At 35.9% G+C, this 18207-nt stretch overlaps 1 protein-coding gene across 1 annotated transcript; it reads right to left on the bottom strand.

Moving 5' to 3' along the window:
- Positions 1–2301: 2301 nt before the first annotated feature.
- LOC129884129 (uncharacterized mitochondrial protein AtMg00810-like) lies at positions 2302–3321 on the bottom strand. The gene is made up of 2 exons (XM_055958478.1): positions 3138–3321; positions 2302–2996 (listed from the first exon to the last, which is right to left on the bottom strand). The coding sequence occupies exons 1-2, from the start codon at positions 3319–3321 to the stop codon at positions 2302–2304; spliced, it is 879 nt and encodes a 292-aa protein (XP_055814453.1).
- Between the last annotated feature and the right edge of the window lie 14886 nt (positions 3322–18207).

The following is an 18207-nucleotide window of genomic DNA, read 5'->3' as shown; positions in this document are numbered from 1 at the left end:
GTTGGTGGTAGTTTGGTGGCTGAGAACTAAAGGAAGGGAAAGGTTGTTCTCCGATGTCGACTTTGCCGAAGAAGACAGAGAATGGAATTTTGGGGTTATTACTGGTGTGTTTCAGGTGTGATGGCTGGCTGGCTGATTATTGTGCAATGGAGGAGAGGAAGTTGCTAGTAGCAACAGTGAGGAAGAGAAGAGTGGGGTAACTGGTTTGCTGGCTTATTGGAGCTCCAGTGAGAGTGGTGGCCGGAAAATAAACAATGAACAAGGAAAAAATTTCCTTGAGAGAATGAATTTCACTTCTGACGCGCATAATTTGTGTGTATTTCATGCATTTTTTCAGGTAGGATTCAAGTATTAATTTATTTAAGTGTTGGATAGTTAAAATGTCTATTTATGTATTGTCAAAGTTAAAGATCAAAGTTATAATTTGAAACAAAATTAAGGGTTCAATTTATGTATTAGGCCTAGAATAGGGTTGGGAGGCTTATCTATTGTATATAAATAGTATTGTACGGCTAATGAGAAAGCAAGAGAAAAATTTGGAAGGAAAGAGATCTCTCATATAGAGCACTAATAACAAGTATGGTACGCTATTCCAAAGCTACCATGGGATTAAACATTTACGTGATGCTACATGGTAAGCTACTCTACAATACATGTAGAAAGAAGGATAATTATGGGTGAGGTGAATTTAATGTTGTTTTAGAAAGATGGAGATAATTAATCAAACTACTAATAGACGGATCATGAATGAAGAACCACGGATATAACATTTATAGTTGTGGCTTGCCTGTTTAAATTTCAAGAAAGTTTAATAATTGTATATCTTTTTAAGTGGAATATTAATATGTTGTTATCTTTTTAAGAGTTTTGAAAGATACATGATTCAAAAAATTATTTTTTCTCTTTAATAAAATGTGTGAAGGGGAGCCTTGGAGTAACTGGTAAAGTTGTTGTCATGTGACCAGGAAGTCATGGGTTCAAGCCTTGGAAACAGCTTCTGGCAGAAATACAATGTAAGGCTGCGTACAATAGACCCTTGTGGTCAGGCCCTTTCACGGACCCTGCGCATAGCGGGAGCCTTAGTGCACCGGGCTGCCCTTGTTTTTTTTAATAAAATGTGTCAATTTAAAAAATTAACAAAAATATTTATCATATTAAATTTCTCAAAATAAGATACGTATGAAATTTTTAGCAGTAATTTTAATTTAGGCATAATACATAAATACACCTTTCAACTTGGAAGCTCACATTTATGCCCTTCAACTTTGAGTGTGCACAAATAAATACTTAAACTTGTATAATGTAGAACAAACTTTGTCTTCTATGTGACATCCTACATGTATTTTGCTGAAGGTTTTTTCAACATCATTTTTTCTTAGCATTTTTTAAATTTATTACACTAGTTTATTCTTAAGAAAACTAAAAACCTCATGAATGACTATATCATTGTCTAAGGCTCTTCGTCCTTTAAGGAAGCTTGTTTGGGTCAGAATAATAATGCTGGAAATTAGGATGAGTTTGATTCTTGATCCTAGAGCAAATTTCATGATTTCTTGTGCCAATTCAATATAGCCAATTGTGATATCTCCATTGTTCTACAGGATAGCAATCCCTTCTGAGCTTGGTAGTCTGACTCATATATCGGATCATGATAGATTAACTTTTTGATACTTTGAACTTTGGTTCTCATTTTCTAACTGATAAGATCCTTGATCTTCACCGTGTGAGTACACTTACAGATTGAGAGAAATGAAAGGAGAGAAAAGAAGCACAAGAGAGATGCAGAAACTTGATTGTATTCACCATAACTTCATCATTAATACAGGTCCTATATATATACATAGATGTACTGACTATTATCTAACAAACACTGATCACACCTAACAAACTCACATGCTTAATAACTAACTCTGACAACTGACTCTAACAACTTTGCTGAGCTGTCACTCAGTCACTAACTAACTTCAGTTACTAACTTCTATTCAACACCCTCCCTCAAACGGATGATTGAAATATATTTTTCAAGCTCAGTTTGGACATCAGATTGTCATGTTGTTGTCTCCCAAGACTCTTTGTTAAAAGGTTTTCCAGCTGCTCTTTGGTTGACACATGATAGGTTTTGATGAGGCCTTGCATAATCTTGTCCCTCACAAAGTGACAGTCAATATCTATATGCTTTGTTCTTTCATAAAAGATAGGATTAGCTGTTATCTGAATTGCAGCTTGGCTATCACAGTACAAATGTATAGGAGCTTCTATATTGATTCCTAACTCTTTGTATAAACCAATTATCCAGGTTACCTAAGCTACTACAGAAGCCATACTCTTGAATTCTGCTTCAGCAAAGCTTCTGGCCACTGTCTCCTGCTTCTTAGACTTCCAGGACACCACAACATTACCAAACTTCACTAAGTATCTTGTGACTGACCTTCTATTCTGCAGGCAGCCACCCCAGTCAGAGTCACAATAAGCTTTAAGCTTTCTTGAGCCATCTGAAGGCATTAAGAGGGCAAGACCTGGTGCTTGCTTGATGTACTTCACAACCCTCAGGGCAGCATCCCTATGAGATTGCTTGGGATTATGCATGAATTGGCTCAACACTTGTACTACATATGCAATATTAATTCTAGTCATAGTGAGATATAACAACTTTTCTACCAACCTTTGATACTGAGTGGGATTAGTAAGGGGCATGTATTCACTCTTAGGACTCTCTCTCTTAACATCATTGAGGAATGCATCATATTCAGTGGAAGTAAGCTTCAAGTTAGTCTCCAGTGGTGTGCTGAATGGTTTAGTACCACTCAATCCCAGATCACTAATTAATTCTAATGCATATTTACTTTGACTCATGACTATACCCTTCTCTGATCTAGCAAATTCAATTCCTAGAAAGAACTCTAGCACCCCAAGGTCTTTCATTTTAAATTTTAGCTTAAGATCATTTTTGGTTTGTAGGATCAGATCTGTATTACTTTCTGTGATGAGCAAATCATCTACATATACCAGTACAACCAATAATTCTTCTTGAATAGTCTTGGTGAATAGAGAGTAGTCGAGATGACTTTGTGAGAATCCAAGTTGTACCAAGGCATCTGTAAGCTTTATGTTTCATTGCCTATGAGCTTGTTTAAGACCATAGAGGAACTTATGGAGTTTGCAGATAACATGTTTCCCTCTCTGGCTAGCAAACCCAGCAGAAACCTCTAAATAAACCTCTTTCAATAAGTCACTTTGCAGGAATGCATTATGGACATCCCTCTGAAAAATAGGCCAATGTTTGACTGCTGACACAGCTACTATAGATCTCACAGTCACCATCTTAGCCACTGGGAAAAAGTCTCAGTGTAGTCCAGCCCTAACCCTTAGTAACAAGCCTAGCCTTGTATCTCTCTACAGTACCAGTTGTAGTGTATTTCACCTTGAATACCCACTTACACCCAATAGGTTTCTTGCCATAAGGTAATTCCACAAGGCTCCAAGTGTTGTCCTGCAGTACCTGTATTTCAGATTTCATGGCTGCAGCCTAGTGTGGATCTTTAACAGCTTCAGAATAAGAAGTTGGTTCCCTAATAGCAGAATAAGAGAAAAGAGCAGAACCAAACATAGGAGATACATGATCATAACTAACCACTTGAGAGACAGGATAACAACAATTAGCATTGCCATGACTTTTAATGGCATAGTCACTCATCCAGATTGGAGGCTTAGTAGGCCTAGAGGATCTTCTGGTATCAGGAACAACAAGGGGTTGAGGATGAACATGCTCACTGTGAGCTGTAAGAGTAGCATGAGATACAGGAGAGACAGGAGTACTGGTGTCAGCATATATAGGAGGGACCTCAGAAACATCAGAGGAGCAGCTATTGTTATGCACCTCTAGTTGCAAGGTAGGAACTGGAGTATCACTCAAAGAGAATAAAGGAGAAGGAGTAGCAGGCAATGTCCGAAAGGGAAATATATCCTCTTGAAATAAGACATCCCTACTAACCAAAAACACTTTTGTGTGCATGTCATACATAATGTATCATTTCTGAGTAGAGGAGTAACCAAGGAATACTGCTGGTATAGCTCTTGGAGAGAATTTGTCAACCTTTCTGACTTGAGTAACATGACCCAAGCACCCAAAGACCTTAAGTGAGACAGATTAGGTGAGTGTTTATGCAATTTCTCAAAAAGATATTGATCTTGAAGAACTGAGGAGTAGGGCTGGGCATAAAATACCGAAAATCGAATTACCGAACCAAATCAGCTATTTTGGTATTTGGTAATTCGGTACTGAAATTTAATATTTTGGTATTTTGGTTTTGGTATTCGGTATTTATAAATATACCATTCGATATTCGGTAAATATCGAATACCGAAATTAAATTTGTTGGGCCGCCTAAAAAATTCCTTTTAAACATAAAAGGCTATAGGCCCATTGTTATAATTAGCCCAATTGTCATTTTACTCATTTAACTTATCTAACCCTAGGTCCCTAATACTAAGACCTCAATACTTTACTCTTCAGTGAGTTTTGAGTTCTCCTTCACACGTCTTCACCTTCACCGCTATTAACGCCCAGCCCTAGCTGATGTAGAAGGAGCTAAGAAACATGGCATGATTGCTGCGAATTCTTGAAGGTAAGTTCTCTTTGCTTCTTCTCTTCCTCTTCCTCTTCCAGTCTTCCTTCTTCTCTTCTCCTCTTTTTTAATAGTCTTACCGAATGAATAATTGCTATTTTATTTTTGGTGAACAAAGAGCTCCTCTGTAGATGCAGAATCAATCCTAGAAGTTTTAGACTCATGTTAGGATTGTATTTTCTAAGCTTCTTTGTTCTCATACTTCATTTTGTATAGGTTTATTCAGTAGTACCTTGATATTGGTCTAGAATACAAAGTTGTTACCTTCACACACAAAAATGTTACCTTCTAATTTCTTGTGTGGCATCGGAATGTGCCTTTAGCACCAGGGGTCATATTCTTGATTCATTTAGGAGTTCCTTGACTCTGAAATTGGTGCAAGCTATTATTTATCTTTAAGATTGGCGTCGAAATGAGCCTTATCCCATAAATATTGAAGAAGATTTTAATGATCATATAAAACTTGAACTTGGTGTGTTTTTCAGTTTTTGTATTTTATTTTTATATTTTTTTACTTAGTTTAATTGTTGACATATTTTAAATTCTTTTTAGCTATGGATGATATTGACTGCATTGTTCAAGCTGAAAAATAGTGAAAGTAGATTTTTGATCAGTTAACTTATGGATGTTCTGAAGAGCTATTTGTTGAGCAAAAATTCCAAGCTATGATGTATTAGAATATGGATTGCTTCTTAGTGGTGATATTGATAAGCAAAGAAGGGTTGTTCTCTGTTTCCTCTATTGCTACTGTTTCTGAGGCTCTGGTTTGATTGTAATGTGTCATAAGATTAATTCAAGTCGACTAACTTTTTCAAGGTTACAATGAAGTCTTATTCTTTGTTTCCTCTGCTGCTACTGTTTCTGAGTTGTTGTTGTGTGTTGTTGCTGTAAGTATAGCTGCTGCAGGTGTTGTTGTTGTTGTTGTAGCCTGCAAGTCTTTGTTGTTGTTGTTGGATGTTGTTGTTGTAGGTTGCTGTATGTTGCATCTTGCACTTATGAAAGCTTAACTGCAACAAATTTGGTGGTGGTGCAGGTCTGAAGTGTGAAGTTCCTTGAAGAGTTGTTGCTTGGAATTGAAGCTCTGCAGCTCAGCAAGTTGTTTCTTGGAGTTAGATGTTGCAGCTCTGGAACTGCAAGAATCAAGATAACCAATCTGAGAGGTGATCCAGCTGCAACTTCAAAGTGATATTCCAGGTACATGCACAGAAGATGCATACAAAAAGAAACTATACTAGTGTAGGAAAGCAAAAAAAATGAAGGCAGCAGCTTTAATTTCAGCTTGGTTGTTAGAACCTGATGAAGGCAGCAGCAAAAAAATGAAGGCAGCAGCCAAAAAAATGAAGGCAACTGCAAGTTTCACATCTTTTAACTTTTATTGTTGCTATTGTGAATATAATGTACTAACATATTTCGTGTGGACTTCGACTTCAATATGGTTTTACCAAATACCGTACCGAATCGAATTTTGATTTACTGATTATCAAATTACCGAATCGAAGTTTAAAAGTTTGATATTTGGTATATACTTTGAATTACCAACTACCGAATTACTGAACATAATTTTTAAAAATACCGAATCGAATACCGAACGTCCAGCTCTACTAAGGATGAGGAGGTAATCTGTTGATAATGTAAACAACTGTAGTCACACATTCACCCCAAAACTTTGGTGGTACACTAGCCTATTGATAATGTAAACAACTGTAGTCACACATTCACCCCAAAACTTTGGTGGTACACTAGCCTGAAATTTGAGAGCCTTTGCTACCTCAATAATATGTCTATGTTTTCTATCAGCCACACCATTCTGTTATGGAGTGTATACACATGAACTTTGATGAACAATCCCAAAGAAATTCAATAAAGCAGTCATGGATGAGTTAAAAAAGTCACATCTATTATTAGTTCTAAGGAACTTCACAGCTGAGGAGTAAACAGTCCTCACTATAAATAAAAAGTGCTTAATAGCAACAACTACTTCAGCTTTAGATGGTAATAAGAACAACCAAGTATATCTAGAGAAATCATTAACAAGAGTGAAAAAATATCTTTTTTCATTATAGGTAGTAACTCTATATAGTCCCAAACATCACCCCATGAACAATTTGAAAACTAGAATCAGTTGTAGTGTTGTTTAAAGGAAAGAAAAGTCTAGTTTGCTTAGATAAGGGACAAATAGTACATCTATTAATAGATTTCTCATATTGTACAAAAGGAAAACATAGTAACTTCCTCATAGAGGTAGAAAAAGTGTGGCCTAATATCTTATGCCACAAACTCACACTGGTACTATCAGTGCCTATTGGTGTTGCTAGACTTTGCCGAGGAGTGGTAGCAGGAGAAGAACCATCAGTGACTGCAGCTGCAGTAACACCTTGTGATCTTTTGAGGCCTGAAATGAACACATATAAACCACTATCTTCTCTACCAATCCCCTTCACCCTGCTATTTAAGAGATCCTGAAAAATAAAAAAATCAGGATAAAAGAGCACTGCCCATTTAAGCTCCTTGGTTAGCTTAGAGATAAGTAACAGGTTGTATTTGAAATCAGGTATATGCAAGACATTAGTAATCTCCTAACCAGGGAAAAGATAGGAAGACCCTATATGACTCACAATAGCCATGCCTCCAGTAGGTAGATGTACTTTCCCTCTCCCTCTACTGTTGTCCACTACTTTAGAATGAGACAATAAACTAATAGATTGAACCATGTGATTAGAAGCTCCTAAATCCACTATCCACCTAATCTCTTCCTCAGTTACTATAGCACAAGGTATCATACCTACTGCTAAAGTTGAGTGAGATTCATCATTTTTTGGGATGATTATAGTCATGATTTGATTGTACTACTATGGTGTAAATTGGGGAATAGAACCAAAGGCATCAATAGAAGGGTACTGTAATGACCTTGAGAGTTATTTTTTTAAAATTTGTGTGAAATTACCATTTTACCCTTATCATTAGTTTTCCCGAGTATTATTTGATTGGTTTGTTTAGTTGAAAGTGTCAAAATCTTAATGGTTTGTAAATTGTGCAAATTCTTGAGTTTTATAGAGTTAAGAGGTGAAAAAGTGATTTTTGGGACCAACCAGAGCTACGGGTATCGGAACTGAATTTTGTCAATTCTAGCAACTCCGAAATGTGGAAATTGATCTAGGAGAGTTTACGAAATTAGTTTTGGAGTTGTAACGAAGATTTGAGGTCTTGAGTTGGGAATTTAAGGAATTTTAGGCCAAGATTTGACTTTGGTCAACTTTTGGAGTTTCGATACTCGGAATGGAATTCCGATGACTCCGTTAGATTCGGGGGATGGTTTTTGGTCTAGAAGAAGTATTGGCTGAATTTTTAGAGGTCCCGAGCCCATTTTGATATTTTGAATGCCTAAGTTGGTTTAGTTGCGACTTTTTGAGTTTCGGGTTAAGGAGACCTCGAATTCATATTTTTATGATTCCATCAGCTCCGTAATGTCCAAATTAGGCTAGTAACATTGTCGGCATGACTATCGAGACAATCGATACGAGTTTGGGATCATTTGGCGCTTTTGACTTTGAAAGTTAGTCTATGGTTGACTTTGGTCAACATTCTTGGAAAACGCACTCAGATGAAAATTCTGATAGCGTATTTAGTTTCGGAATGTCGATTTTGGTCTAGAACGACCCTTCGTTTGCTTCCCGAAGTTTCCAGTCTAATCCCGAGGCCGATTGTGGAATTTGCCTTAAAATGATACCTTGATGTGAGATTCACTTTTTATTAAAATGATCTCGTATGATAATTTTAAATGCGCCATTGAGTCCAGAATATCAAATTTAGTGGGGTAGCATATCTGGTTTATTTTTATCGGGTTCCGAACGAATTCCGAGGGTCCGTTCGGAGACTTTAAATAATGCAAAACCAGAAAAATCTGGTGCAAAAGTGCAGATTTTGCACCAGATTTTTCAGACTTTTCTCTCAACTTTGAACCCTCATTTCTTGAGCATTTCAAGTCCAAATCTAGTGATTCAAGAGTCTATCTTCAAGAAATTTTCGCGAGGAATCCATTGGTGAGATCGGAATCTTGATTAGAAGCTTCGTTTTAGGTAAGATTTAATGTTTTAGATGCTGCCTCGACCATTTTTAGATTCAAATTTTTATAAACTTTGGAATATGATTTCTTGGTCATCTTAGATCCGAATTCAGTGATTCAAAGCTCTAAATTGTGTAGTTTTTCCATAGGAATACAGTGGTGTAATCATAAAGTGATGGAGAAGATTTTTTTAGGTAAGATTCGCGTTATAGCAGCTGCCCTTTTTATTTTCGGATTAGATTTTTGATGAACTTTGAGATTTGATATCTTGAGCATTTTGGGTCCGTTTTCAGTGATTCTTGAGGCTAAATTGCTGAGTTTTTTGTAAGGATCGTTGTAGTGTGATCAGTTTTAGTTGTAGAGGCTTCATTTCTGATAAATCATTGTTCAAAGTTGCTGTCTTTTGCCATTTTCGTAATGAAATTGTGGTGATTTTTAGAAAATTGTATTTTCATGATTCGGAACTCGATTCTTACTCGATTTTAATGGGATTTTCAGCCAAGAATCCTACTCGATGTGTAGAACATAATGTTCAAATAAAATTCCAGATTTGACCTTTTTCAAAAATAAATATTTTTTTTGGATAATTTTACCCTCGATTTCGAAACCTATCAATATGGGTGTCATTGGACTCCTTGTGATGTGTATGTTTCATTGTTGATAGTGGATTGTCATTCTGGGTGCTGAATTCGAGAGTTGCTTGTCCGGTGGAGGTATTCGGGTGCGGTTTCGGCAATTGAGGTAGGTTTGGTTATTCTTCTTTGAGACTGAAATAGGGCAATTAGTCATTCATATGTTATAGACTTTGGGATGGAGTTGTAGTATGAGTTGAGAATGTTATATATATTGTGATGTCCGTGTGGAGGCTTATTTATTAATGTGTTGCCGTAACGGGGTTTATTTGTATTACATAGCCCGTGTGGGGGCCTTATTTGTTATCTTATTTGCTTTGAGAGCATGTGAATTATGATTTGCCTAAGAGAGAGGCTTGAGTATATTATTTGACTTGTGATGCCGCCTGAGAGATTGAGTTGGGGGTTTTGAGCATACTTGAGTATTGAAATATTGTTGAGAAATGGGTGAATATTTAAATGAAAGTGTGTTTTTCTCGTTACTATTTATTGAGGGTGAATATCATGTGTAGGTTACGTTTTGAGAACTTTGAACCTTATACCACATGTGAGTTGAATATTACTTCCATGCATATGTGTTTTGATGCATTCATCCTCATTCATCATATCATGAAACATGGGAAGTTGAGAAATATGGAAATTCTTTTTGAGAAAGAAAATGAAACACCTTTAAACCTTTGTATCTTGAGTCCCTGACCGAGGCAGTTTTCTGGCAGGGTAGTGGATGCATTGTGATCCCAACCTTTGTATCTTGAGTCCCTGACCGAGGCAATTTTCTGGTAGGGTAGTGGATGCATTGTGATCCTAACCTTTGTATCTTGAGTCCCTGACCGAGGCAGTTTTCCGACAGGGTAGTGGATGCATTGTGATCCCTTGACCACGAGGAGGTGGTAAGGATAATGAGATATTGTGATTAAGGTATATGGTCTGTGAGACCCCCATAGGTCCTGCTTGGTAGCACAGCTCGGCAGGTGTATACGACAGGTTGTGCGATAGTCTTGATTCTACCGTACCACCACATCATTGCATCATCATATTATATTGCATTGCATTGATATCTGTGTTGCTTGAATTATATGATTAATTGTGATTATGAGCTGTTATTATGGGTTTACTTTACTCGCGCCAATATATATATAAACTGGCGGCACCGATGCCGAAGTGGGACTTTTCTATATACAGGTGGAAACGTTCCTTAGTTTATTTCATAGGTTTGATTAATTTCTTATACTCAGTCAGCTAAAACCTACTGAGTACATGTGAATTGTACTCACCCCTACTTCTGTGTCCCTTTTTGATGCAGATACTAGTCAGGGTACCTCATGTGGCAGTTAATATTCTAGCGGATTGTGTATTCTCAGATTAGTGGTGAGGTCCCAGAATTTGGATCGTCACTAGTCTGTCTTTATTTTTCAATCTTTTGTATTATTCAGAGACTTATGTTGTATCTTCAGATTCGAACCTTGTATTAGATGCTCTTTATACTTATGACACCAGGTTTTGGGATATTTTCTTCATTGTTTTTCTTTTCACTTAAATCATGACATGATTTTCCCTTTAGGAGTCTTGTATGAGTTTTATTTTTAGGCTTACACATCAGGTTGGGTTTTGGGATGTGTGTCATCATGACTTTAATTTTTGGGTCGTGACAGGTACTATCCTCCATACATCTGAGATGTTCCTGCAAGGTATCATACCTGCTGCTAAAGTTGAGTGAGATTCATCATTTTTTGGGCTGATTATAGCTATGATTTGATTGTACTGCTGTGGTGTAAATTGGGGAATAGAACCAAAGGCATTAATAGAAGGGTACTGTCCTCCATACATCTGAGATGTTCCTGCAAAATTGACAAAAGCAGGACCCAGATTACTATTGCCAGTACTTCCAAGTTTATGGCTACTTAGTTCTATGTTATTGTTGAGATATCCCTTGCTGTAGTTGCCTACATTGCCATGGCCTGCAAAACTATGGTTACCTGTATATCCTGAGTTGGATTTGTGAGTGTCATTTTCCTTGGCATAAGATCCTACATTATATGAACCAGTTTTCTTCTAGAACTTATAGTCTGGATGATAACCTACCAGCTTGTAGCAGATTGCCCTAGTGTGTCCTGTAAAATGACAGTGATCACAATAGAGATCACTCTTCTTAGGAGGTCTGTTTCCTCCTGAGTTGTTGGTTCTCAACTGAGAATTGCCTTTTTCACTAAACAAAGTTATGCCTTCAGTGATCTCTGGATTGGGAGAGGAGGAAGTAATAACTCTTCTACTTTCTTCTGAGATGATCATAGCATAGGCTTTGTTAATGGAGGAAGTAGGAGTCATCATCATAATCTAACTACTTGACAATGAGTATGACTCGTTTAAGCCCATTAAGAACTATAGGAGTCTTTGATACTCAAAGTGTTCAACATACTTCTTTGATTCAGCACAGTTACACCCAGTACAAGAAATCAATGCATCAAACTCTGCCCAGAGTTCTCTCAACTTAGAAAAATAGCTAGAAACTGAGGAGATTCCTTGAGTTAGTGTAGCAATTTATTTGTGAAGGAAGAAAATTCTATATCCAATTACTTTCTCAAATCTCTTTTGTAGATCTGACCAAACTTTGTAGGCACTAGTAGCATACACAATGCCACTCAATAGTTTAGTGCACGCAGAGTTCATAATCCATGAAAGAACTATAGCATTGCATTTCTCCGACATCAAACTTCTTTTTAGGATATCAACCATCTACAAATCCTAATTTCCTTTTACCAACAAACTAATTCTCATTGAACTACTCCAAAGTGCATAGTTCTCAGGACCTGTTAGCTTAATCGAGATTAAGAAGCTACCTGGAGTATCATTTAGCTGAAGGAACAAAGGATGATGCTGATCAATTTGCATCACTGTATTAACTCTATTAACTCTGTCTTCAGATTCCTGACATGATTCATTCACCATTATTAATTATACTATTGAATTTGTTTGGAGAATACTGACAAGATGAAGTTGAAGATCACAATCGATTACAAAAGCTCTGATACCATGATAAGATCCTTGATCTTCACCATGTGAGTACACTTACAGATTGAGAGAAATGAAAGTAGAGAAAAGAAGCACAAGAGAGATGTAGAAACTTGATTGTATTTACCATAACTTCATCACTAATACAGGTCATTTATATATACATAGATGTACTGACTATTATCTAACAAACACTGATCACACCTAACAAACTCGCATGTTTAATAACTAACTCTGACAACTGACTCTAACAACTTTGCTGAGTTGTCACTCAGTCAATAACTAACTTCGGTCACTAACTAACTTCTATTCAACACTAACAATTAAAAATAGTGTACTCATAAACCAGGGCCTCTGTGTTAGACTTTGTCATTTTTTCAACTTTAAAATGTAGCAACCATTACACAAATCGATAAAATCGATCTCACAAGAAAATTAATTTTGTCATCAATAGGATCAACTAGTGTTGATACTTTTGTTTAACAAACACATTATCCCTAAATTTAAAGCTAAGTATCAATATTAGATGGGTACAAATCGATCTTGCAACAAAATTAATTGTCTTCTATAGAATCAACTAGTGTTGTCACTTATGTTAAACAAACACATTATAGTAAAGAATACTCTAAAAATTCAAACAACCCTAAGCAAAATGCAAGTGTTGTACATTGAATAAACAAATCTAATATACACAATAATTAAACTTTTGGAGAAAAAAATACTCCGAGTTGTTTTAATTAGGGCTAAAGATGGAAGGGTTTATGGTAATTAGCTCGACCGCATTGGAGATTGGAACCTTTAATTAGATTGTACCTCTTATAAATCACTAAATGCCATAGTTTAATTTGATACATTTTCTAAATGACAATACCTATTTCTAAATAAAAGACAAGACAACATTGCCATATTTGACTTCCTATGTTCCATAAACACAATACTCTTATGCTAGCAATTTGCCTTCACAAACTCACTACTCCATTCACTCTAGAAATTTTCACAAACCAATATTGCTAATCAATATAGACCAATCTTATAATCAATGTAGTAGAAATAGTATGAAAACACAACAAACTTGAAATGTAACCAATTGGTACAAACAAGTACAAAAATTCCACACAAATTAAAAATAGTGAATGTATAGCTTTATGTATAATTCTTCTAAGATATAATTGGTCCCACAAGACCTCCATTTTACAGGTAGTATACTTTTGAAAACCTTCATCATATAGCTTTACAAAACTCTTGATGAAGATGTATATGTATAAGGGAGAAATGTGAACAATAGAGTCCCATTCTATCCCAAATACCTAGCTTGAGGGTTATTGATTTTAGTCACAACACTTTGTCAGGATCAATCCCTGATGAATTCTTTCAACAAGCCTCTCTATAATCGGTTTCCTTTGCCAATAACAATTTCACTAGTCCATTACATACATATTATTAGTGTTTGGGTTTTACTTAATATTTGGTAACATGATTACCTCGACAACTTGTTCTACACAAGTTGTTCAGTGAATTAATTGATGAGGTTGATCTCTCATAATGCTTCTTGGCTGAATAAACAATGGATCATATACATATTTGCTAGTTTGAATGATATATTCACTATCAGTAATTTACTCATCAGAAAGAAAGCATGAATAAGTCAAAATTTAAGAGGGAAAAATAGTATATATGTTCCTTACGAACAACCACCATCTTTAAATACCATTCAAAATCATACTACTTGTACCTGTATATATTACATCAGAAAACCTGAAACATAAAGAAAAAAACTAAAACAGAGGAAAAAGCACATTAGACTGACAAGGGAAGGGATATCACAGTTCCATGACATGTCAATTTGAGGCTTCCATAACAGAAGAATGGAGAATGAGGTGAATCAAGCAGATAGATCTACCCAGATATTCATATCATGACCTTGATGTCAAATCCAAAGATTCAACAACAATGTAGGCCTGAATCACAACTGCTAAAGAATTTGTTTTTATTTGCAACAACTGCTAAAAACTATTTGCAGTAAAGAAATAATGCGGACCTCTTTCTTTCAAGAAAAGGGGATCATTTCACAATCATAGACCTTGATGCTAACATGGCATTTCATGCGGCTAATAATATAATAAATGTGCCTCATCTGCTCATCTTAGTAGTTCCAGGAAAACAAGAGTCGCATGAAATCTCAATGCACATGTACAACATAAAAAATGCAATAAACGAACAACTTCATGAAAAAACAAACTATCATAACACTTAGTAAGCCATAAGGGTAAATTCAAAAGGGAAGTAACTAGTTACATAGAGAAGTTGAAGATTCATGATTACATAAGTAGTTGTTAGCGAAAACGTGAAAATATAAAGAACAAGGAAGAAAAACAATATTTAATATGGTTTGGATCAAAATGATCTTACATACATCAGAGAACAACTGCCTCAAAGAAAAGAGAGAGATCCCAAATACAACTAAGAGAATTTCTTTATCAATTATCTACTCTTCTAATATATTTTGCAAATGCTTTAGAATATGAGAAGACAAGAGAGAAATTTTTTTGAGGTGTGTTTTAAATGAATCAAGAGCTACCTATTTATAGAAATAAATTCTTGTTTTTGATGTCATCCATGACATCACATTTTGTCAAGATGTCAAATTTTACCAAACTTTCACCTACCAAGTTTACCTAACTTTCACCTACCAAATTGCTACAGTAAAACTATCTAGAATCTTGTCAATTTTAATAAATCTCCACCATGGCAAAATTCTCCATTTTCAACTTTCTTTCAGCAACTTTTGATTATGTCCTTAACCTCAACTCTTTCAATCTCCACCATGTTTTGCATTCCGAGCATGCATATGAACAACTCCGGCCAAAACTTCTAAGCTTACTGGCCAATCCCGTTTTAAGAAACAAAAAGAATCAAACATTTGTTGAACACACTAGCTCTACGTAGTAGTTGTTCTCCTAGAGTTTGCATCAATTGATGCATACTCCCGCCAAGTCCTTGTAGTGTGCAAACTTGGCAAGTGGGACTATCTTGATCACACAACTTTATCCTCTGTGATAACCTTCTCGACCTTGATAGCTCCTTCTTCAACGACATCTCAAATAAAATAGAATATGACATCAATATATTTGGTGCACTTATGAAATCTTTGATTTTAAATTAAATGAATAGCACTTTGACTATCACATCTTAGAGTTGATTCCAACTGAACCAAACTCAATTCTGCCACCAAACCTTTCAACCAAATAACTTCTTTCACTACCTTTGTTGGTGTTATGTATTCTGCCTCTGTTGACAAAGCGACAATCGATTGTAAAGTTGATTTTCAACTAATGACACTGCAATAGGAGTAAAGATGTATCCAGTTATGGATTTTTCTCTATCAAGATCCCCTGCATAGTCAGAATCCACATAATTGAGAACTGAAATACCTTCACTTTTTCAAAAGGTTAGGCCAATATTAGAAGCTCCTTTGAGATATCTCAATATCCACTTAACAGCTTCCCAATGCCTTTTTCCTGGATTGGCCATATGTCTACTTATCACACTTACAAATTGAGCAAAATTTGGATATGTGCACACCATAGCATACATAATGCTTCTAACTGCGCTATCATATGGAACTTTTGGCATATGCTCCACCTCATCCCTAGATTGAGGCATTTGTAACTCTGAAAGCTTAATATGAGAAGCTAACGGTATACTTACATGCTTGCTCATCTGCATATTGAATCTCTCAAGAACCTTTTCGATGTACCTCTTCTGAGAAAGATGTACAACACCATCTTCTCTTGAAATCTCCATTACAAGAATTTTCTTTGCACCTTCCAAACCCTTCATGTCAAATTCCTTGCTCAACAGTTTTCTCAAAATATTTATTTCTGTGATGTTGTTAGCAGCAATAAACATATCATCAACATATAACAGTAAATAAATTATAGAGTTACTAGACATTTTCTTGTAATACACACAGCTATCAAATGCACTCCTCAAGAATCCATGTGTAGTCATGAATGCATCAAACATTTTGTACTACTGTCTAGGGGATTGCTTCAAACCATACAAAGACTTCTTTAGTTGGCATACATGATCTTCTTTTCCCTCAAGGAGGAAACCTTCAGGTTGATCCATATAGATTATCTCTTCTAGATCATCGTGTAAGAAAGCTATTTTGACATCAAGCTGTTGAAGCTCCAAATCAAATTTTGCAACTAATGCTAGTAGCACGCGAATTGAGCTATGTTTCACTGGAGAGAAGATCTCATTATAGTCAATTCCCTCCTTCTGACTGAAACCCTTTACAACTAATCTCGCCTTGAACCTATCATCTTCCACTTCTGGAATACCTATTTTCTATAGATCCATTTACATCCAACTGTCTTCTTCTCTTTTGGTCTTTAAATTAAGACCCATGTCTCATTTTTGTGAAGAGACTCCATCTTGTTTATCATGGCTAACTGCCACATATGAAGAGGGCTCGAGGTATTTAATCTCTTTTTCTGTAGCTACAAACGTGTATGTAATCAAATTTGCTTACTCTATAAGATGTTTTAATTTTCGTATCTGCCTTATGTCTCTTCCCTTCATAATTTTGTATTATTCATTGACAACATGTTCTTCAAGATCTGCATCTTTTGACTCATCAACTTGAGTCTATTGATCCTTTTCCTTAGCATGCTCTATCGATAGCTCCACTTGATCGTTGTTTTTGTTTATTGATAACTGCACAGAAACTTTACGAGGATAAAGTATAGATGATTCATCAAAGTTAACATATCTACTAACTACAAATTTGAGTAAAGATAAACAGCAAAGTTTGTACCCTTTTACTCAATCTACATACCCTACAAATATAGCCTTTTTAGCCTTAGGTTCAAGTTTTTCTTCATTAACATGATAATAAGCCAGATACCCAAATATTTGCAAGTAAGAATAGTTAGAGGGTTCACCTGACCATACCTTATTCGAAGTCTTAAAGTCAATTATTGATGCTGGAGATCAATTGACAATATAAGAAGTAGTGTGAACTGTTTTAACCTAAAATATTTTAGATATTTTGGCTTGTAAGAGCATACAATAGGCCTTCTCAAGAAGAGTTCTATTCATTTTCTCGACAACTCCGGTCTGCTGTGGTGTGTGCCTGACCGTCTTATGTCTTGTGATCCCACAAACTTTGTAGAAATTATTGAACTCTTCACTGCAAAACTCTAAGCCATTATCTGTGTGAAGATACTTGATTTTTCTCTCCATTTGATTCTCAACCAAAATCTTCCATTCTTTAAATACTTCAAAAGTATCACTTTTTGCCTTCAAGAAACGCACCCAAATCTTTGGTGAAAAATCATCAATGAATGTGAGAAGATATCTTTTTTCTCCCTTTGATAGAAGCTGAGAGGGACCCCATAAATCTGAATGGATGTAGTCTAGCACTCCTCTCATCTTGTGTTTGTCAGTGTTGAAATTGACCTTCTTCTGCTTCCCTAGGACGTAATGCTCATAAAATTCAAGTGTGCTGATCTTCTCACTGTTTAAAAGGTAAAGGTTGTATTTTCTCAACATCTCCAGTCCTCATGCGCTCATATGGCCAGTCTCATATGCCATAATCTTGACTTGTCATCATCAAATAACTACTACATTGTAGATGCATTAACATAGCCAACAATGGTGCTTCCTGATAGTGTGTAGAGGCCTCCTTCATCAAATTCTTCTTTAGATCAGGTATATGACGGACTTTTGTAATAGTCCTCATGATTCCATCATGGCAGCGGACCCAAATTGAACCAATGCTAACTATTTTACAAGTTGTATTATTAACCACTACTACAATTCCTCTACTTTTCTCATAGCTGCTGAACCAATCTCTTTGGAATGTCATATG

The sequence above is a fragment of the Solanum dulcamara genome, chromosome 4 (assembly GCF_947179165.1).
Source record: "Solanum dulcamara chromosome 4, daSolDulc1.2, whole genome shotgun sequence".
Lineage (NCBI taxonomy): Eukaryota > Viridiplantae > Streptophyta > Magnoliopsida > Solanales > Solanaceae > Solanum > Solanum dulcamara.
The sequence above is the reverse complement of the archived record's forward strand: the minus strand, read 5'-3'. Positions and strand labels throughout refer to the sequence as shown.